A 22,525-nucleotide genomic window follows, 5' to 3' on the forward strand; every position below is an offset into this window, starting at 1 on the left:
GGCTGGTGTTTAGTTTTTTTCTGTTTTTTCCTTTATGTCTTTTTTTCCACTTTTTGCCCTGTTCTTTGTACCTTTTCATTTACTGTCAATGTACTTTTTTTGGGACAGGGTTGGGTGGGAGGGTTTGTGTTTGTCTTGTGAGGTTTTTTTTTTTTTCTTTCAGAAAACTTGAAGGGTTTCTTTAATGACTGTTTATCCTTTCCTGTAAGCTGTGACAACCCTTCAATAAAAATGTTGTTAAAATAAAGAACCATACCAGTGTTACTACGTGTCATTGTCCATTGTCAACATTGGCCATTGTCCATTGTCAACATTACAAACTGTTTGTTTGTAATTTGTTTTAAAATGTTTGTCAATGTCCGTTGTAACTCGACGTATCATTAAAATAACTCTTTGCAATCAGTTATCAGTAAGAAATACAATTACAAACACCCTCCCCTCCAATTTTTTTTTATTGATCTATTTATTTTTATGCTGACATAAAAATGGTCAATGCTGAATGTTTCACAGATCACTGAGTCTGTCTCTGCTTGACTGGGCTTTGTGTCTGGGCCTCACCCAGACGAGTTCTTCCAAGCGGAAGTAGAACGAGAAAAAGGAAAACACATGAGTTTCTGGATCATTGCCACCCCAAGTTCCACCTGAACCAACCCACATTTCTACATGACAGCACCCCAGTGGGGGAAAAAAAAGTATCCCTGGGAAAACCCTGGCCACAACACAGCAGAACTGGGCCAATAATGTATTAACCCATTATAACCGGGAACGCATCTGTGTATGAACCACTTTAACCATCATTTTATACTTTGGGCTATTAAAAAATAGCAGATATACAAGCCGTTATGAGCTTGCAGATCTGCTATGTGTTGACAAATCGTGAAGATTTGTGCAAATGTTTGAATATATATATATATTCCTGGAACAACATATTTTGAGATGGGGTTCCACGGCCAAATGCATATCATTTTGGGGGTCCTTGACATGAAAAATGTTTGAGAACCACTGATATTATAGCAACATAAGTTTTTTCAAAAAACTGTTAGGATTTAAGAAGACATTTGTAGAATCCTCGAGAAGCAAAGATTTGAGTTAAACATTTCGCTTTAAAAAAGTATATATATTCAAAGATTTGCACACATTTTCACGATTTTTCCGAAAAAAATAACAGATCTACAAGCTCATAGCGCGGCACTCGGTGCCGCGCTATGAGCTTGTATATCTGCTATTTTTTGAATAGCCAAAGAAATCGACAAATATCACAGATGCGTTCCCGGTCTTAATGGGTTAAAATGATTTGAATTACTTTGGGAGTTTTGCATGCTTTATTCTCCCTGGAGGGCGACATGGGCAAAGGTTTGCACTTTTAGACACAATCTGTTCCACACAGTGCCAGATAAGCTTGATTGATGCCAGAGAAGCAACTGAATACATTTTAAACTTTTAATTAATTCTTGATCTGCTTCACTGGCTAATCAACCACCAGCATCTCTTCATAACATAGGAATGCCTTTTATAACACGTGAAGCTTACCATTGAATTCAAGGATAGAAGATGATGATTATTATTTTTTTTGCTTTCTTTATAATATTAGAGAGAGAGAGAGAGAGAGAGAGAGAGAGAGAGAAAGAGAGAAAGAGAGAGAGAGAGAGAGAGAGAGAGAGAGAGAGAGAGAGAGAGAGAGAGAGAGAGAGAGAGAAATACAACTAGAAATATAGCTGCAAGCAGCGATAATACGGGGCCAGTGAGAGAGAGAGACAGACAGACAGACAGACAGACAGTAATGGAAACTGGAGAGAGAGAGAGAGAGAGAGAGAGAGAGAGAGAGAGAGAGAGAGAGAGAGAGAGAGAGAGAGAGAGAGAGAGAGAGAGAGAGAGAGAGAGAGAGAAACGGAATAGATTGGAGAGAGAGAGACATGGAAACGGAATAGATTGAAGAGAGAGAGCGAGAGAAAGAGAGCCATGGAAACGGAATAGATTGAAGAGGGACATGGAAACGGAATAGATTGATGAGAGAGAGATGGAAACAGAATGGATTGATTGGACATCTCAACCTATTGCCATTAACAGGAATCGAACTCTCAACCTTCGGACTAATAGGCTGCAACACTACCTACAGTATAGTGCTATAGCTTTGTCCAGGCTGAGGTTGTCTGTTGAAGATCATAAACTCTTGCCTTCTGTCATGAACCAAGCCAACACTAAGATCACTCGTTCACAAACCATTTACCAATAGAGAAATTGTATCTGTGTCTCCTCGAAACCGAAACCAGTGAAAGCGGCCGATCTACAAGCTCACAAAACGTTGGTATCTGAAAAGTTGTGAGATTGTAGATCAGCTACTTTTACAATGAAGTACGTCATACATTGAAAAAACATACTCTCAAATAAGCATTTCAGGTTATCTTTAGCATTTGCACATGTATTCATTGATATAGTCATGTTTTTTTGCAAATCAACTTAAATGAGTCTGAATCAAGTGAGGCTTGAACCGGCAACCTTGTGGTTGTGAGGCTCTCGCTTAAGGGAGAAGCCATTGGACCAACAGGCTAGACCTTTGAAAAAAGAGATCAGACAGATGATACAGTTTCACGCAAATGGCTGAAAAATCCTGGGTTTAAGTGTTTTTCAAACTGCTCAAAATTGTCTATCTCCTCCTGGGATTTTGAGTAATCTGCACGAAACATTTTACACATAAACTTAGGACCTCTGCCGACATAACGATGCGAGCGGATTTTTTCTAAGTGAAAAAATGCAGAAGTTAGGAGCCAATGACTGTTTTTCATATAATTCAAAATGGTGGGAGATCTAAAGGTCAGAGGTCAAAAGTCAGACCACGAAAGTTGTCGGGCATGAAGAGACGCATGTGTGTATCGAAGTTTCATGGTTGTAAGTCAAACAGGGCATGAGTTGTACCTGTTCAAAGTTGGCACTTTCAATTGAGTGCTATAGCGCCACCCTTTGACGAATGAGTGTGAGAATTATTTCTTGATAGTTTTTCATGAGCATCTACCATATGGCCGAGTTTCGTAAAAAGCGTATGCACGGTTAAGCCAGAACTGCCAAAAACAAGTATTTTTCAAACTGCTCAAAATTGCGGACAATCTAAGGGCGGAGCTTACTGGTCAAAGCGATACATGTGTTCCTCATGAGTCAAGGCACAAGTGTAAGCAAGTTTCACGACTTTTGGCCAAACGAGGCATAACTTATGCCTGTTTAAAGTTTGCATTTTCAAAAAATTGCTCTAGCGCCCCCCTTTGGCCAATTGGAGTAAGATTGGTTTCAGTGATATTTGGAATGACCCTCAACCTTTCTGCAAAGTTTCAAAGAAATGTGAGTCTGCATGTATGTGTTAGGGGCAGATGAATAATCTTCATAAAACTGCAATAGTTAAAATCTATCTCCTCCTGGGATTTTTGAGCAATCTGCACGAAACGTTTAACACTTGAACTCTGGACCTATGCCGACAACACCTTGGCAACGGATTTTCCATAAGTGAAAAAATGCAGAAGTTAGGAGCCAATGACTGTTTTTCATATAATTCAAAATGGTGGGAGATCTAAAGGTCAGAGGTCAAAAGTCAGAGGGTGAAAGTTGTTCAGCATGAGGAGACGCATATGTGTATCCAAGTTTCATGGCTGTAGGTCAAACAGGGCATGAGTTGTACCTGTTCAAAGTTGCCATTTTCAATTGAGTGCTATAGCGCCACCTTTGGACGAAAGATTGTGAGAATTATTTCTTGATAGTTTTTCATAACCATCTACCATATGGCCGAGTTTCGTAAAAAGCGACGGTTCAGCCAGAACTGCGAAAAGTGGCAGAAGAAGAAGAAGAAGAAGAAGAAGAAGAAGAAGAAGAAGAAGAAGTGACAGAATACTGCCAATAACAAAACAGGTCCAGAGCTGAGCTCTGGCCCCGTAAAAAGTACACAGGTCTCCGCCAGGTCAGACACACTGCGTGGATATTAGTCTGGTCCCTATCAACGATAGATTTTCTTCCAAGGGGCGGTTACAAAAAGATCCAAACGGACTCTATTGGTTAGACCTAAACCAATCAGAGCAGTGCTTCCTTGAACGAACCAATCAGAGCAGTGCTTCCTTGTACGTCATTGCTCCAAATAAGGTGATAAGCCCGCCCACATTTGGATACTGGGCCCTGGTTGGCTCCTCACAACTGCGGAGGGAGAGAATTGAAATCTCTATGGAGGGGGGCCAGACCTAATCTGCCGAGGGCTAAAGTGCATGCAATTTTACAAAGGCAGATTCGTCTGGAACAAGGCTAGTGTGGGCCAGCAATGTGCCGAATGCACCAATCAGGCTGGAATGTAAGAAATCGTACGGATCGCTCTTGATCACTTAACTATGCTGGCACATGCTCCTTCTAAACCTGTATTATGTAATGCAGTTACTTGTCAGTAGGCTGCACCAGCGCTCCTGTTTTTGGTATAGAAGGGCGGGTGTATAGAGGCGCGGAGAGATTGCGCCCGATCCCATTGGTTCACCGATCTGTCCGTCAACCCCTGCCCCGTTAACACAACATTACGAGCGACGCCCACTGCACTCTGGTTGGTTGGGGAAACAAAACACTTCCCATACCAGGTACACCGACGCCTTCCTCCAGGCTTTTCTTTTTTTATCAAAACTAAACAATAAAAGCCTGGAGATCGAGGCTACTTTGTCAGTGCCACAGTCCTATTTCCTCCTGAATAATGTTCATTGTCTCCGCCAGGCCGAAAGGCATGGCGAGAGAATGTGTTTTGCACCCTGTCCGTCCGTCTGTGTGTCCGTCTGTGTGTCCGTGTGTGTGTGTGTGTGTGTGTGTGTGTGTGTGTGTGTGTGTGTGTGTGTCTGTCTGTGAACAGCTAATTTCCGGCACCGTTGGCCTAGCCACTGCGAAACTGTGCACACACACTCCCTGGATGCCAAAACCGAACCTCCGAATCTTTCAGATTGGCCTGTTATAGCACCACCAGGAGGCCGATTTGTGCAAAACACATTTTTGGACATCACTCCTACAGATTTTATCCAAACCTCACGCAAATCGGTACACAGTATCTCTATAGTCATGTGATCAAAACGGATCTGTCCGATTTTCCATATTCCATCCTGATTGGCTAAGATTGGCTTCCAAAGTTTGCAGGATTGGTTTGTTTTGAACAAAATGCCTCAAAACATGAACGCAGCGTGCAATATCCGTGAGATTTTGCACGCACATTCCCACTAGGCCAAGGATGAAATGCCACCCTTTTCACATTGGCCTGTTATAGCGCCACCAGGAGGCCACAATAACCTACCTGACCTGCCGGAGACCTGTGCTCCAAGGAGCACCTTTTCTGTATACTTGGTCCATTCTTTTTTTCCATTTACACCACATCTACACCAAAAATAGCCTGTTGTCACAGAATATTCTCCCCGGGAATAGAATGCTAGGGTTCATATGGTTAAATAATGGCTGTTTTTGCTATACACATCTCTCAGGTACCCTGGCACATACCTGTACACTGAGCACAACACCACAATGTCCTGGGTTTGAATCATGTAACATGTGGTTACAACTCTCTATCCTTCACTGTTCTACACTGCTACATTCTCACTGTTCATTTCTATTTTTACACTCTCAGAGTTACATTCACATATCGTTGACTATAAGGCAAGACCCTGATAATGCCCCACTTCGCCATACAAGTGTCGCACAAAAGTAGTGAAAATAGCAGATCTACAAGCTCACAACACATCGTGAGCTATTTTCAACTTGCACAAAAATAAAATTCGGCCCCTTTTAACTATATGCCTGTGACAATAAAGCTGATTCTGATTCTGATCTCAGAGGCAACTACTGTACTTTTTACTCAACTACAATTATTTGAAAACCTCAGTTACAATTTAATTTGTAGATTTTTATTTTTATTATTATTACAACACAAACAGTATATTACGTGATAAATTAAAGCATAAAATGACTTTTATGTTTGGACATGTATGTTTTGATGACAATACTTGTGTACTTTTACTCAAGTAAAATGTTGCATTAACTAACTAGAAATGTGTGCTCAGTCGAGCGCACATCTCCGCCAGGCCGGGTGGAACTCCATAATTGGACAAGACTGATGTCATCAACATGACATCAGTAATTGGACCAATATAAGTGGCAGAACAAACAATATAACTGTATTCAACAACACTTGAAGAGGCTGCTTTTATTCACCATCGTCTGTTTGTGAAATGTTGAGGTGGACCGTATGTCTGAAAGAAGGACCACCAAAACATTTGTCTAAAGCTGCTGTTCCTGTGGAACTCAAGGTTTACTTCTTTGGAAGGAACTATAGCGTGATTGACAGTGATCAGATCGAAGTCCACATCTTCAATACAGTGTCTTTGCGCTGGAGGAAGTTGCCTCCAGTGCCAACTGGAAGAGGAAAACGTCCCCTTGAGGTTCCCTCCAAGCGCTACAACCACACAGCTGTACTGGTAGAAGATATCATCTACATCTGGGGAGGGAGGCCTTTCTGCAACGTGCTTTATGCATTTGATGTCGACACCCACAGATGGTTGAAGGCCAAGGTGTCAGGGACTGTTCCAGAGGGAAGGGAGAGCCACTCAGCCTGTGTCTTTAGGAAGCTCATGTATATCCTTGGAGGATACAACACCCAGATGTCTGAAAAAGCTGACATGTACAAGTTGGACACCACGACAATGGTCTGGGCTTTAATTAACACCAGAGGCACTCCACCACATGTTTCACGTAGTCACTCTGCCACCATCATCGGGACAAAGATGTTTGTATTTGGGGGCTGCGGGGGCAAGGGGTACCTCTACTACTACAACAACATCATCAGAGTGTTTGACACAGAGACCAACTGCTGGCTGAACACACCTTCTCCTCAGCTTCTTCCAGAGAAACGCTGTGGTCACTCAGCCTTTGCCTACAACGGAGAGCTGTACATATTTGGTGGCAACAGCCCGAGCCAGAGCTTCAGTGATCTGTGGAAATTCAACCCAAAAACCTTCTCCTGGAATACGGTTGAGCCCAAGGGAAAAGGCCCGGGTCGCATGTCATGGATGGGCTGTTGTATGGAGGGAGATCGTATCATCCTCTTTGGAGGATTTGATACACCTGATGACCTGTACATCTTAGACTTAAGTCCTAGTCTCAAGTCGTTATGCAAGCTAGCAGTTATTCAGTACGATGTGGAGCAGTCTGAACTACCACATGACATCAGGTGGGAACTGGCAGCCATGACTAAGAACAGCAACAGATAAACTAACTAACATGAGTGTGATCACTCAACGCATTCCAGTGGATGTTGATCATAGGACCACCGACTTCATACATGTTTCCTGTGTGTGTGTGTGTGTGTGTGTGTGTGTGTGTGTGTGTGTGTGTGTGTGTGTGTGTGTGTGTGTGTGTGTGTGTGTGTGTGTGTGTGTGTGTGTGTGTGTGTGTGCGTGCGTGCGTGCGTGCGTGCGTGCGTGCGTGCGTGCGTGCGTGCGTGCGTGCGTGCGTGTGCAATTATGTGTAATTATGTGTAAAAGCATGTCCTTAAACCCATGTCTCTTCTGCCATTTCCTACCTGTCTCTACTGTCACCAGCTTGAAAATATGCCCCCAAAAATGCATAAAAAGACAAAAGCATGGATAAAAAGAGAGGCAATAAACATGAAAAGGCCTTGACCTAAAAGTACGGTTTCAGAATGACTAAAAAGACGGCACTTTGCCAGCATTAGGACCTCAGGCAGGCCATTCCAAAACATTGGTGCCCCCCGCAAAAGACCGACCACCCCGGGTAATCAGGTGAGTTTTGCAACCAAGAGGGCCCTATCTGAGTATGTCAGGCTGTGCTCAGGCTCATACGGGACCAGCATATCTAAAATGTAACTATGAGCCTGGGCCTAGGCTTTAAAAGTCATCAGTAAAATCGTAAATTAAATTCTGAAACTCACAGGCAACAGGCAAGTGAAGAGAAGCAAGGATTAGTGTAATAATATTCTTGGAATTCTTAGTGTTGCAGCTGAATTTTGCACCAGATAGGAGATAGATTTTTTTTTTACAGAGTGCTGTGTATCGGGAGTTACAGCAGTCTAATCGTGACGAAATAAAAGCATGAATGACCTTTTCAAGGTCTGCAAATGATAAGCAGAGTTAATTTTGCCCATGTTTATCAGCTGGAGGAAGCGTATGTACAAAGCTTCATTGAACAAAGCATGCTTACAACAGGCCCAGAATGCTGCTGCCAGGCTACTTTTACTCCACTACAATTATTTGAAAACTAGTTGCTTAGAGATTAGATTTGGATTATTATTACAAAACATACATTAACCACTTCAGTCCTATGTAAACTTTGGCTATTTGAAAAAAGCCGATCTACAAGCTCACAACGCGTCGCATGGCGACGCGTTGTGAGCTTGTAGATCGGCTATTTTCAAAAGCCTTTTACACATTTTAGACGGGGCATTCGACATAACTACTACTTTTACTTTTGGTACTCTAAGTACATTTTGATGCCAATACTTTGGTACTTTTACTCGAGTGAATTTTGAATTCCGGACTTTTACTTGTAATGGAGTATTTCTACATTGCAGTATTGATACTTTAACTTAAGTAAACCATTTGAGTACTTTTTCCACCACTGCTTGTACAGTCCAGACCAAAGGTGACCGAGCCTTTGCATAATTGCCCTTGGATTGTGTCAACAATTTTAAAATGCTGCAAAAAAAAAATCACCTTTTTAGATAGACATTTCCATAGGATTCTTTTTTTTTTTAATCGCTTGTCTGATGGTTGATTGTCAAGTAGTAAGTGATATTTTGTTGTTAGAATAACTGTTAAATAGCTCTATATAGTGATAGTAATCAATGTAGTACAGAGTGTTAGTTCAGTAACAGGGGTCTCCCAGTCTCTCCAACTCTTTAATACACAGAAAATAAATGTCCAGGTTGGGAAAATAATGTTATCCTCATACAGGGTACAGGATAAACAAGTTAAATTGGAAGTGATGAGACGTGACCAGACTAAATTGACTGAAAGTGGCAACCCGGATGAAAATGTATTTTCTGTTTATTAAAGAGATGGATACAGTGGGAGACCCTTGTTACTGAAAGAGCACTATATAGCAATGATCAATATCAAAGGATGGGGATTTGACTTTTTAATTAAAAAGGAGGATTGGATATTAAAGTGACCTTTAATAGCTAGTGTTGTCTCTGTGCTGTGGAAAGCATCGTAATTATTACAACACAAACATACTGTTAACTCATTCACTGCCAGAATTATTTCTGGCGCGTTTGAACACTGCCATATTTTTCATTGAAAAAAAAAAGTACTCAGGAGCCGAGATACAGAATTTTTAAGTTTTAAGTTAACAAGGAAGTGGATGGGAGTCTATATCTTCGAAAAATCATATCTCCTTGGTCTTTGGGTCAAAAAAAAAAAAAAAAATCTAAAAAAAATATATATATATTTTTTATTTTTTTTATTTTTTAAAAAGTCGTTTTAGTCGTTCTAGGCAGGCATGGCTTATGGACAGAAGTCGTTTTAGTCGTTCTAGGCAGGGAATGAGTTAAGTGATAAATGATAGCATAAAATTACTTTTACGTTTGGTAATGTATGTTTTGATGACAATACTTGTGTACTTTTACTCAAGTAAAATGTTGCATTAACTAACTAGAAATGTGTGCTCAGTCAAGCGCACATCTCCGCCAGGCCGGGTGGAACTCCATAATTGGACAAGACTGATGTCATCAACATGACATCAGTAATTGGACCAATATAAGTGGCAGAACAAACAATATAACTGTATTCAACAACACTTGAAGAGGCTGCTTTTATTCACCATTGTCTGTTTGTGAAATGTTGAGGTGGACCGTATGTCTGAAAGAAGGACCACGAACACATTCGTCTAAAGCTGCTGTTCCTGTGGAACTCAAGGTTTACTTCTTTGGAAGGAAAAGTGTCGTGATTGACAGTGATCAGATTGAAGTCCACATCTTCAATACAGTGTCTTTGCGCTGGAGGAAGTTGCCTCCAGTGCCAACTGGAAGAGGAGAACGTCTCCTTGAGGTTCCCTACAAGCGCTACAACCACACAGCTGTACTGGTAGAAGATATCATCTACATCTGGGGAGGGAGCCCTTACTGCAACGTGCTTTATGCATTTGATGTCGACACCCATAGATGGTTGAAGCCCAAGGTGTCAGGGACTGTTCCAGAGGGAAGGGAGAACCACTCAGCCTGTGTCTTTAGGAAGCTCATGTACATCCATGGAGGATACAACACCCAGATGTCTGTAAAAACTAATAATGACATGTACAAGTTTGACACCACGACAATGGTCTGGGCTCTAATTAACACCAGAGGCACTCCACCTCCTGTTTCATTATGTCACTCTGCCACCATCATCGGGACAAAGATGTTTGTATTTGGGGGCTGCCAGGCCTACCTCTGCTACAACAACATCATCAGAGTGTTTGACACAGAGACCAACTCCTGGCTGAACACACCTTCTGCACAGCTTCTTCCAGAGAAACGCTGTGGTCACTCAGCCTTTGCCTACAACGGAGAGCTGTACATATTTGGTGGCAACAGCCCGAGCCAGATCTTCAATGATCTGTGGAAATTCAACCCAAAAACCTTCTCCTGGAATACGGTTGAGCCCAAGGGAAAAGGCCCGGGTCTCATGACATGGATGTGCTGTTGTATGGAGGGAGATCGCATCATTCTCTTTGGAGGATTCTATGCACCTGATTACCTGTACATCTTAGACTTAAGTCCTAGTCTCAAGTCGTTATGCAAGCTAGCAGTTATTCAGTACGGTGTGGAGCAGTCTGAACTACCACATGACATCAGGTGGGAACTGGCAGCCATGACTAAGAACAGCAACAGATAAACTAACTAACACAAGTAAGACGTGCAAACGATGGAAGCGAACGCAGCTCGAAAATATTGTGTATTTACGGACTGTGTGTGTGTGTGTGTGTGTGTGTGTGTGTGTGTGTGTGTGTGTGTGTGTGTGTGTGTGTGTTTGTGTTTTGACTGTAGCTGCACTCTGGCGCACTCTGTCGGCCGCACCCAGGCAGTGCACTGCACACAGACAGACAGACACACACACAAGCCAAGCAGACTTTCATAGTAAGCTCCACTTTGGCGGAGGCGCGCCTCCTTCCGCGTTCGCAATGAGTGTGCTCACTCAACGCATTCCAGTGGATGTTGATCATAGGACCACCGACTTCATACATGTTTCCTGTGTGTGCGTGTGCGTGTGCGTGTGCGTGTGCTTGTGCGTGTGCGTGTGCGTGTGCGCGTGTGCGTGTGCGTGTGTGTGCGTGCGTGCGTGCGTGCATGCGTGCGCGTGTGCAATTATGTGTAAAAGCATGTCCTTAAACCCATGTCTCTCTTCTGCCATTTCCTATCTGTCTCTACTGTCACCAGCTTGAAAATATGCCCCCAAAAATGCATAAAAAGACAAAAGCATGGATAAAAGGCCATGAAAAGGCCTTGACCTAAAAGTACGGTTTCAGAATGACTAGACGGCACTTTGCCAGCATTAGGACCTCAGGCAGGCCATTCCAAAACATTGGTGCCCCCCGCAAAAGACCGACCACCCCAGGTAATCAGGTGAGTTTTGCAACCAAGAGGGCCCTATCTGAGTATGTCAGGCTGTGCTCAGGCTCATACGGGACCAGCATATCTAAAATGTAACTATGAGCCTGGGCCTAGGCTTTAAAAGTCATCAGTAAAATCGTAAATTAAATTCTGAAACTCACAGGCAACAGGCAAGTGAAGAGAAGCAAGGATTAGTGTAATAATATTCTTGGAATTCTTAGTGTTGCAGCTGAATTTTGCACCAGATAGGAGATAGATTTTTTTTTTTACAGAGTGCTGTGTATCGGGAGTTACAGCAGTCTAATCGTGACGAAATAAAAGCATGAATGACCTTTTCAAGGTCTGCAAATGATAAGCAGAGTTAATTTTGCCCATGTTTATCAGCTGGAGGAAGCGTATGTACAAAGCTTCATTGAACAAAGCATGCTTACAACAGGCCCAGAATGCTGCTGCCAGGCTACTTTTACTCCACTACAATTATTTGAAAACTAGTTGCTCAGAGATTAGATTTTGATTATTATTACAAAACATACATTAACCACTTCAGTCCTTCGTAAACTTTGGCTATTTGAAAATAGCCGATCTACAAGCTCACAACGCTTCGCATGGCGACGCGTTGTGAGCTTGTACAGTAGATCGGCTATTTTCAAAAGCCTTTTACACATTTTAGACGGGACATTCGACATAACTACTTTTACTTTTGGTACTCTAAGTACATTTTGATGCCAATATTGTTGTACTTTTACTCGAGTAAATTTTGAATTCCGGACTTTTACTTGTAATGGAGTATTTCTACATTGCAGTAATGACACTTTTACTAAAGTACAACATTTTTCAACCACTGCTTGTATATAGCCAGCAGGTTGCTGAGATCCTCTGTTCAGAGCTTAGTGGCTGTCCCTCGCACAAGGCTCCAAGACCAAAGGTGACCGAGCCTTTGCACAATTGCCCTTGGATTGTGTCAACAATTTTAAAATGCTGCAAAAAAAAAAAATCACCTTTTTAGATAGACATTTCCATAGGATTCTTTTTTTGTAATCGCTTGTCTGATGGTTGATTGTCAAGTAGTAAGTGATATTTTGTTGTTAGAATAACTGTTAAATAGCTCTATATAGTGATAGCAATCAATGTAGTACAGAGTGTTAGTTCAGTAACAGGGGTCTCCCAGTCTCTCCAACTCTTTAATAAACAGAAAATAAATGTCCAGGTTGGGAAAATAATTGTATCCTCATACAGGGTACAGGATAAACAAGTTAAATTGGAAGTGATGAGACGTGAGCAGACTAAATTGCCTGAAAGTGGCAACCCGGATGAAAATGTATTTTCTGTTTATTAAAGAGCTGGATAAAATGGGAGACCCTTGTTACTGAAAAAGCACTATATAGCAATGATCAATATCAAAGGATGGGGATTTGACTTTTTAATTAAAAAGGAGGATTGGATATTAAAGTGACCTTTAATAGCTAGTGTTGTCTCTGTGCTGTGGAAAGCATCGTAATATTCATAATCAATTGAGTATAAACAATACAATATCTAACATTTTTACAAATGGAAGCTTAAAGGGCAAGCCCACTTTGGTAGAGGTGTGGGTTGTGTAGTTACCTTGCCATGATGTAACTCCAAAGGTGGACAAGAAATCAAAAAGAATTGCTCCATTGATTAGAAATTGATCATTCAAGATATGCTCCTCATTGACTTACATTGTACGGTAAAACAGCTCTCAAAGTCACTCTTTCAGCACATAAACAAACGCAAACAAAGTTGATTCAGACAATACAGTACTGTTTGTTTAATTAATACACATATTAACTTCCTGTTGATTTAGCTATTTTTATTAAGATGAAAACCCGGATCCGGATCTTCAAATAGTAAAATCAGCAGGAAGTTGACATTTGTATTTAAAAAACAAACAGTAGGGCTACTGGGTTTGGTGATGTTCTACATTGTCTGGATCAGCTTTGATTGTGTTCGTTTACGTGCTAAAACAGTGACTTTGAGAGCTGTTTCATCGTACAATGTAAGTCAATGAGGAGCACATTTTGAAATATCAATTTCTAATCAGTGGAGCAATTATTTTTGATTTCTTGTCCACCTTTGGAGTTACATCATGGCAAGGTGACTACACAACCCAAACCTCTACCAAAGTGGTCTTGCCCTTTAATAATTGATCTACAATTATTTAAAAAACGTGTCGGCTTCTTCTGGTTGAACCAAAGCACTTCTAATTCTGTAGCGATACAAGTGGACAGAGAGCAATTTATAATAGAAAGAATACAGTGTTTTGAAAGAGCTCCTTCAGGAATCTAGTGGGGAATATCTAATGGTCAGGAAGAGTATAATGATAATTGTTTTCTATAGGGTCATCATGGAAATCTGCTCAAAAAGGCTTAGCACAGCAGGGAGCACAGAACATATCGTCGCTGTTCGTGTGGAAACCTCACATGTCCAAAAAGCTCACAACGCGTCACATTGCGACATGTTGTGAGCTTGTAGATCTGCTATTTGCCCTAATACTTTTGTTTGGCACTCTTGAACGACGAAGTAGGATATTAAGTGACAAAATAACATAAAGAGTTTAAAAATGGGAGATTTGAGGTTTCTGCCCGACGGCGACAAGTACCAGAGTCTGTCTGCTCAGAGGAAATGTGCAGCCTATAATAATCACCTCTGTTTTAATATGAAGGAGAAACGCTTCACACCTTTCAGAGGATGATGACTCTAATGGCTGAATAAGCAGTATGGGCTGATCACAGAGTCAATGGGCTGAAAAAGAACCCTGGGGTTTGTGACACTGAGAAGCAATTAGACAGGAGAAGTATGGAAGTTCAAGTGTCCTTGACAAGCACTCTGATAAGCAGACATCATGTTTCTTAAAGGGATAGTTCACCCCAAAAAAAAAACTTTTTTTCCTATCGATTAGTCACCCCATGGAGACTTTTATTTTATTTTGTAGCATTCCTAAGCCAATACTTTGATGACCAGCGGACCGGTAGGCAGCGGTTCCGGTAGGAGACACAAAGGAGACTCTTTGTGTCTCCTACCGGAACCGCTGCCGGTCATAAAATGATTGGCTTAGGAATGTGACAAAAACTAAAAACATATCCATGAATTTAAGTCTCCATGTGGTGACTAATCGATAGGGGAAAAAAAGTCGTTTTGGGGGTGAACTATCCCTTTAAGAGTGTCATACAGTATGCGTATTTTTTGGTTCCATCCACTGCATTGTCTTAACCCATTCAATCCAGGAACGCACCTACAAATGTCTTCTGAATCCTAACAGTTTTCTGAAACACTTATGTTGTTATAATATCACTGGTTCTCAGACTTTAGTTGAAGGGACCCCCCTGGAGCAAAGATTTGAGATACAAATGTGCGCCTTAAAAATACATATATATTCAAAGATTTGCAATAATTTTCACGATTTTTCAAAGTAGCAGATATACAAGCTATGAGCTTGTATATCTCATAGCATGAGATATACAATAGACTATAGAGTCAAGTCAAGAATATTCAAGCAGGTTCTGTTAAAAACTAATTCATCAACAGTGTTGAGGTTGAATGGAAACATTGGAAGGAGCAGCTTAGAACAGCGGTGCTTCTCAAACTGTTGCATGTCAAGGACCCCCCAAGATGACCCCACTTTGAGAAAGACTGGCTTAGAAGGCCTGGCGGAAACTATATGACTAAAAGTGGAATTGAGAGCATGTGAATGAAAGGAAGTAAAGGTCTTGGGAACAGGACGGGATCTCAAAGATCATGGACTTTATATTGTTCAGAAACAGGAAGTTCTACAGAAACACAAGAGCAAGATAATCTATATGTCCCTTAAAGTGATTAGGACCAGTTACAGACTGAACAAGATTAAAGATTCAATTTAAAAAAAAAAAGTTTCTAAAGAAAAAAGGCAGCAAACAGAAGAAGAAATGATTAGACATGTTGACATTTGACATACTGTCATTAAATCCTGACATAAAGGACTTACTGTATGGCACCGCATATTTCAAATATAAAACAGGTGGGACATTGGCTAAAATTGCTAAAAGAAGGCAAGAGTAACAGCTTTAACTAGACAAAGTGCTCCTTGGAGCACAGGTCTCCACCAGGTCAGGTACGTTATTCTGGCCTCCTGGTGGCGCTATAATAGGCCAATGTGAAAAGGGTGCCATTTATTCTTAGGTCTTTCACTGCAATCAGACACTGCATTCATGATTTGAGGCATTTTGTTCCAAAAATGTGTTCTGCTAAATTAGACCTGCTGGTGGCGCTATAACAGGCCAATGTGAAAAGGGTGGCATTGCACAAAGTGGCGCACAATGTGGCACTATAACAGGCCCATGTGAAAAGATTAGGGCAGAGGTTCTGAATTGGCATCCAGGGAGTGTGTGTGCACAGTTTCGGAGCGACCGGGCCAACGGTGCCGGAGATTAGCTGCTAACACACAGACAGGACGGACACACACACGGACGGACGGAGGGTAAAACATACTCTCTCACCATGCCTTCGGCCTGGCGGAGACAATAAACAAGTTTAATAAAATTGTGACATGAATGATTTTTGCCTTTACTGTGATAGTGAATGTATAGCCTTATCAGGCCGCGGGTGCTAGGGTGGATCACTGATGAGTGAGTTGGGATGCATAGCAAAGCACAAACAATATATGTCAGTGAAGGCCAGGAGGAAATAACCTGCTGATATTTATGCAGAATTTTCATTTGCTCATTTCAGTTCTTTCAGGTGAATTGTAGACAAGTTAAATCCTGTTACGTTTATTTACCTTAAATGGATTTACACTATGTGGACTATGTGTGTTAGGATTTAAAGTTCATACTGGAGCCACAAACCACCAGGAAACAAAAGTTGCAATCAAATATCCAGTTTATTTAGCCGGATAATGATGAATAGGGTTGACATTGGGTTTCATGATGATGCCATGGTTCTAAACAAAGACACAAAGAAACAAATTATAATATCATGCCAGATGAAACATAGATATGGCCTTTAACTCATATTATACATTAAAGGTGGATCATCAAAATAATAATAGGCCAAGTATTTACTTCATAATATTAAACATCTAAATATCCATATAACTCAAGTTCATCAATTCTTCAGTATAATCATATAATCCACATCACTAGGACTAAAACACTGGAACTTACATTATACCAGGTTTAACAGACACATGGCAGACATCAGTACATCAGCAGCACACGGCAAACACACAGGCCGGCTGCATGTGTTTGGAAACAAAGGACAAGGGGAGAATGGGAATCCAGTCCTGCTTTTATAGTGGGAGGAAGTGAGGTCACCACCACAGGTACCAGTCTGAATCCCATTGTGGTGTCTCCTTGTGGAGCGGAGGGGAAATGAACCTTGCAGTTTCTGACAATGTGCATTTACCTTTCCTTATTGCATGAAGACGTCCCGTTACCTGTAACACTGTTGTAGTGAACTGCCACTTCATAAACACTGCACCTGCTGCTACTTTTAATCTATAGCCTCTGGTCTACCCATAGAACTGTGCAAGTGTTTACAGTGTCTATGAGACATAAAGGAGCATAGCAGAGGTCTGGCATATTTTGCCAATTTAATATGATTCATGGGAAAACCTACAGTATTTGACATTATTGCTGACTATTTTACATTTCAGGAATAAGTACCAGATTTCACTATTTTCCATTCAAGGTTTCAGGTTACAGACCCACCTTTAAATTGTTCTGCTTCTCCGGCTGACATTTCTGTTGCTATTTTCTTTTTTTGCTAGACTTGCCAAATCCGTCCATGCTTTAAAATGCAGTACGACTAAATGATGACACAACTTAAATAAAATACAGAGACAAAAATTACCCTAACACAATTTACAATTTAGGCATTTAGCAGACACTTTTATCCAGAGTGCCTTCATAAGCAAGCTAATCATAATTAGGTCTACTTAGAAAAGAGAGACAGTGTAGTGTAGTGCCTCAAAAAACTAGGATCCCAGGTAAACCAAAAACCTAACATCGGTCTAAATAATATGTATACTAACGAAATAAATCTGTACATTGAAACTATAGGATACCTTTACTAAACATCAGTTTAAATAACAATTTAAATTACATTCCCAACACTGTTGGATTACTTATTTCATCAATCTTAAATGTCTACTCAGTGCTCAAGGATGTTTCATACCACACTGAAGTTATTGCAATCCAGAAACATGCTTTGGTGAATAATCAGCAGTATTATCAACAACTGTACTGGTATGGTCATTTAAAGGTTTCATGATATTCAGATTTATAAAACATTAAAAGTATTTTTAATGTCCTTCAAACATGTATTAAAAGGTTTTAACTGACAAATCCACTCCAGTGAGCCATGGCAGGTTTTTTTTTCTCTCTGTGTTCTGAGGCCTTTTCAGCTGCAATGAACAAAAAACGATTTGCCTGCGGGTGTCGCTGTTGAGGGATTTTGCCTGTCAATCATCGCCTCTGCTCCTCCCCCCCTCCCAAAGGAGAAGGAGAGGGGCGGGGGCGGGATTAATGGACTATGACGTGTAAGTCCAGGGGCCAATCCCAGCACTTCTTTTTGCCTAATTATTCAGAAAAACCCCAGACCACAGAAAATCCATTGAATGTTCAAAGTCCAGTTTTGTTTGGGTGTAATTGGGATCATAAAACGAAACAAAAAAAATAAAGAAAATGAAAGTCATGAAACCTTTACGTTGCAATGGCAAACATAATGGCCGCAGAAACGTGACCAGCTTAAGTGTTTTCTCAAAGTAATGGCCTATTTATTTATGATCCAAGAGTATTGATTTGAATGAGAATGTTCATTCTGTTTTCTACAGTTCTGTGATTCTCCTCAAAATGTGTGTCTTGCAGCCAGTTAAATGAAGGATTATCTTGTTGTATATATTGTATTTGTTGTTTGCACAGTCTTGCGGAACGCGCCACACCAACATTTCGCTGTTGCACTGAGTGAAATGGCAAATAAAGCCCTCCTGATTCTTAATTCTTGATTGAATACCTGCAGGCTGGGGCAGATCAAGCCTCTCTCTTCCATACTTTGTGCAGGTCTGTGAAGATGAACATTGATAACTTGTAATGAATGCTGTGCGCCTATACACACACACACCCAGGGGTGGAAAAAGTGCTCAGATATTTTACTTAAGTAAAAGTATCAATACTGCAATGTAAAACTACAAAAGTATTGGTATCAAAATGTACTTAAAAAGTAGAAAGTACTCATTATGCAGAATGTCACGTTTCACAAGTTTTCAAATGTATAAATTGTAAAAAAACTCTTTTGAGAATAGCAGATCTACAAGCTCACGTGTCGCATTGCGACGTATTGTGAGCTTGTAGATCTACTATTTTCAAATGGCCGAAATGTATATATATATATATATATATATATATATATATATATATATATATATATATATATATATATATATATATATATATATATATATATATATAGTGGTTAATGTATGTTTTGTAATAATAATCAAAATCTACAAAGTAACTAAAGTTTTGAAATAATTGTAGTGGAGTAAAAGTACAATATTTGCTTCTGAGATGTAGTGGAGTAGAAGTAAAAGTAAAAGTATAGAAAATTGGAAATACTCCGGTAAAGTAAAAAAAATACCTCAAAATTGTACTTACATATGTACTTAGTTACTTTCCACCACTGCCCACACCCATGATTCATCCACTAAATAAGCACCCAGGGCCCTCTGTGTTCTGAGCCAGACTAGCCTCGGGACAGACAGATGTACAGTACAGAGATAACATGTTATGGTGACTGACACCATCTCTAGTGCTGTCATTATTTCTGCAGCACTGGCATTTAGAATGTTTTGTTGTTTTTAGTTTAGTTTTCTTTATTAAAGGTAGGGTAAATGATTTTCTTTGGTTAAAATAAGTCTATATTCTGCATGTTTGTTCAGTAACAGGAGCCTCCATGTCTCTTATTAGCAGAAAATGCATTTTCAGGTTGGGATACCAAATGTATCCAATCAGGGTAGAGAAGAGAACTCAGTCAGGATACAGATTAAACAAGTGCAATTGGAAGTGATGACACAAATAAATGAGCATGCAAATTTGGAACCGGAACACCATAAAAATTAGGCTGATAAATGGGTACTCTCCCCTGATTGGCTGACATTTTGTCACCTACCTGAAAATGTATTTTCTGTTTATTAAAGAGCTAGAGAGATGGGGGGGACCCCTGTTACAAAACAAACACTCTATAGCAATTATTACTATATCAGAATATAGTGCTTTACCCTTTTGTTTTGACCAAAAAATATCACTTACCCTACCTTTAGTTATTATTAAGCTTTTTCTAACACTATTGTTTTCCTCTTGGTCTCTTTCACTCTGCTGAAATGTATCCCACACTGCCCTCTTTCACCTTTTGTCTCAAACACAAATCTCAAACACAAATAAACAGTCACACTCAAATCCCACTTAAGATTCTGAGTCCAGGCAGCCACTTATTTTCCAGAGGACCGGATCAAGAGAGGGCCAAGGACTGCTCGCCACGCAGGGCCACCGCGGCCTTCCAAACCAACCGCTCCACCTGTGAGCCACATCGTTGTGCATGTGCATGCCAAGTATAGAGTAAGCTCCCCAGACAAATGTTTTCAAAATGGAAATGACCACGAAAACAGAGAAAAAAAGCAATTTTGCTCTGAGCTTCAAGGATAAGTACATTCCATTTATTCACAAGGTTTCAAACTGCATCAGGATGCATAGATCTAATTTGATCACAATCTCTCTTATTATTAATAATTGTGTCACATTTGCCTTAATTATTTAAGGAAATATGAACATATGCCGTGTCTTATTTTGAACCGTTAGGCCTAATTAATGAGTGTTCAGTCAAACCGAAAGACTAATTTATATTTGATGCCTTCATATGAGGCTGATGGAAAAAGCAATTTAAATATGTTCATTTTCAAGTGTCAGTCCAGATTACGTACAGTAATTAATCTCTTTTTTATTAAGCTTGGTGATACAGTACATCATTAGTTTCAGAGAGTATGGTAGGCATTGGCTAAATACGGGGAAAGCCTACAATTCTCAATGTATTGGTGCAAACAAACAGTCTCCCTTGCTTTGAATTTGGCTTTTGACTCAGTACAGCCTGGAAACCTCAACGATCTGACCAGGGCCGGACTGGGACCAAAATTCAGCCCTGGCATTTGTCCAAACACAGATGCGTTATCGGATTGTATGGATTAAGGACAAACACACTCATTGCATATTGACACCGCTTGACAAAAACAACCATCTGTGTCACCATGATTAACACATTGAGTGCCAGAGGTTTATTAAAATATTATACGCTCAGTGCCTGCATTTCTTCCATCCACTTACGTTATACGTTTCGTGCTGTAGAAGCCCCGACGCGGAAGTGCATGTAAACAAAGCGTGCGTGCGAGACAGCGGAGGATCCCGACTAACGCCTGGAACAATAATATTTCCAACGCGATCCTCCATTGCAGAGTGATCGCCGATCGAAAACGGCTCGCTTCCACCACGTTAAAAAGAAATGGAGATATTAAGCTTTTAGTCAAGGAGTTAACATTGGAAACGCCGACCGGAAGGATTTTTGACATGGAGCCACATCCAGCCTCTCCTTCTCAGAAACTCCTTGGGTGATCCCAAAGTTTCGTTTTAGCGCTCCACGTGGGCCCCTCGTATAAAAATAGAATTGGGCCAAACACGGTCCGGACAGTTTTCGGCACTTCTCGTTTGGATTCTCAAAAACGGTCCGGACCGTTTATGTCACTCGATGTGTTAAGAAATCCTGTTGACACTACTCACAGGTAGTTACAACGAGGGTGCAGATACACACAAGTGATTTTAAGGTGCTTCCCATTCATTTCCTGCAAGAGCCCAACAGTGACTGCCCACGTTTGGAATATCTCCGTTTCTGCAAGTGAATTTCCCCTCGATTTACTCCATAGAAATCCTTATAGAAAGAGTTTCAAGCCTTGAAACGAAACAATGAATTGTGACCATGACGACATTTAATTTCGGTTCAAAACTGTCTGGATAATAATTTTAAGATTGAAGGAACTACTCATCCCATTAGACAGTGTGACATATACTGTACCTTTCCAATGACTTGCTTGCTTCTTGAACGTAACATCTGTCATTATCATAGTGTTTATATTGTTAATAATACTGTTGTAACACATTGTAGTTGACTTCACCCCTTCAATATAATTATAATATAATATTCAATATATTAACCCACATAGACTTAAGGTGCATGTCCTCCACATATAATGGGAATACATACTGCCAGGGGTGCATAAACGTATACTACGGCTGACAGTAAATACTGCAGGATGTAAATTGAGCTGTTGTGTTTTTATTTAAGTCGTCTTGGGGGTCTCTACTCTTAGAGGAAGGTGCATTAGTTACTTTGCATAATCACACCCTGCTCATTACTGTGTGCATTCGCAGTCCAAGCACTATTTAAACAATTTTCTTTTTTTTTTCTAGCTCAGCGCAAACATACATCAGCAATGTTAGGCGATAGCCCCCTCGCCTTATCGCCTTCCCTGCAATTGGCCTCATGGGAAATCTATAGCACAGGACCGTATTAAGCAAAACCTCCGTGAAAGCCTTGTGTGTGTGTGCTCCAGGAATACGCTATAGTCTTCCCAATCCCTGCTTGTGCTGACTCATAAAAATGATGTAAGGGCTCTCTCTCTGTTGACATGATCGCTGACATCAGCCAAATATAATTCTATTAGAGCACCCATTTGTTGCAGGGGTTTTCATGGCCGCTTCATTCAGTGGCCTAAATGACCCCGCATTTATTTTAATGCTCTGTTGGGGAAACAGGGGGCAGCTCTCCATGAGCACTCAGGACGACGATGCTCCGGATGTTGGGCCCATCGTAGCTCAACCCGATGCGTCGTGTTGA

At 40.7% G+C, this 22,525-nt stretch overlaps 1 protein-coding gene across 1 annotated transcript; it reads left to right on the plus strand.

Moving 5' to 3' along the window:
- Positions 1-6,218: 6,218 nt before the first annotated feature.
- Positions 6,219-22,525, plus strand: LOC311051545 (kelch domain-containing protein 3-like; the record flags this gene model as incomplete). Its single annotated transcript, XM_084066120.1, has 5 exons — positions 6,219-6,602; positions 6,882-7,120; positions 10,166-10,277; positions 10,503-10,741; positions 22,444-22,525. 5 exons carry the CDS (start codon positions 6,219-6,221, stop codon positions 22,523-22,525), a joined length of 1,056 nt encoding a protein of 351 aa, XP_083922246.1.

The sequence above is a fragment of the Gymnoscopelus microlampas genome (assembly GCF_963454915.1).
Source record: "Gymnoscopelus microlampas genome assembly, chromosome: 9".
NCBI classification, from domain to species: domain Eukaryota; kingdom Metazoa; phylum Chordata; class Actinopteri; order Myctophiformes; family Myctophidae; genus Gymnoscopelus; species Gymnoscopelus microlampas.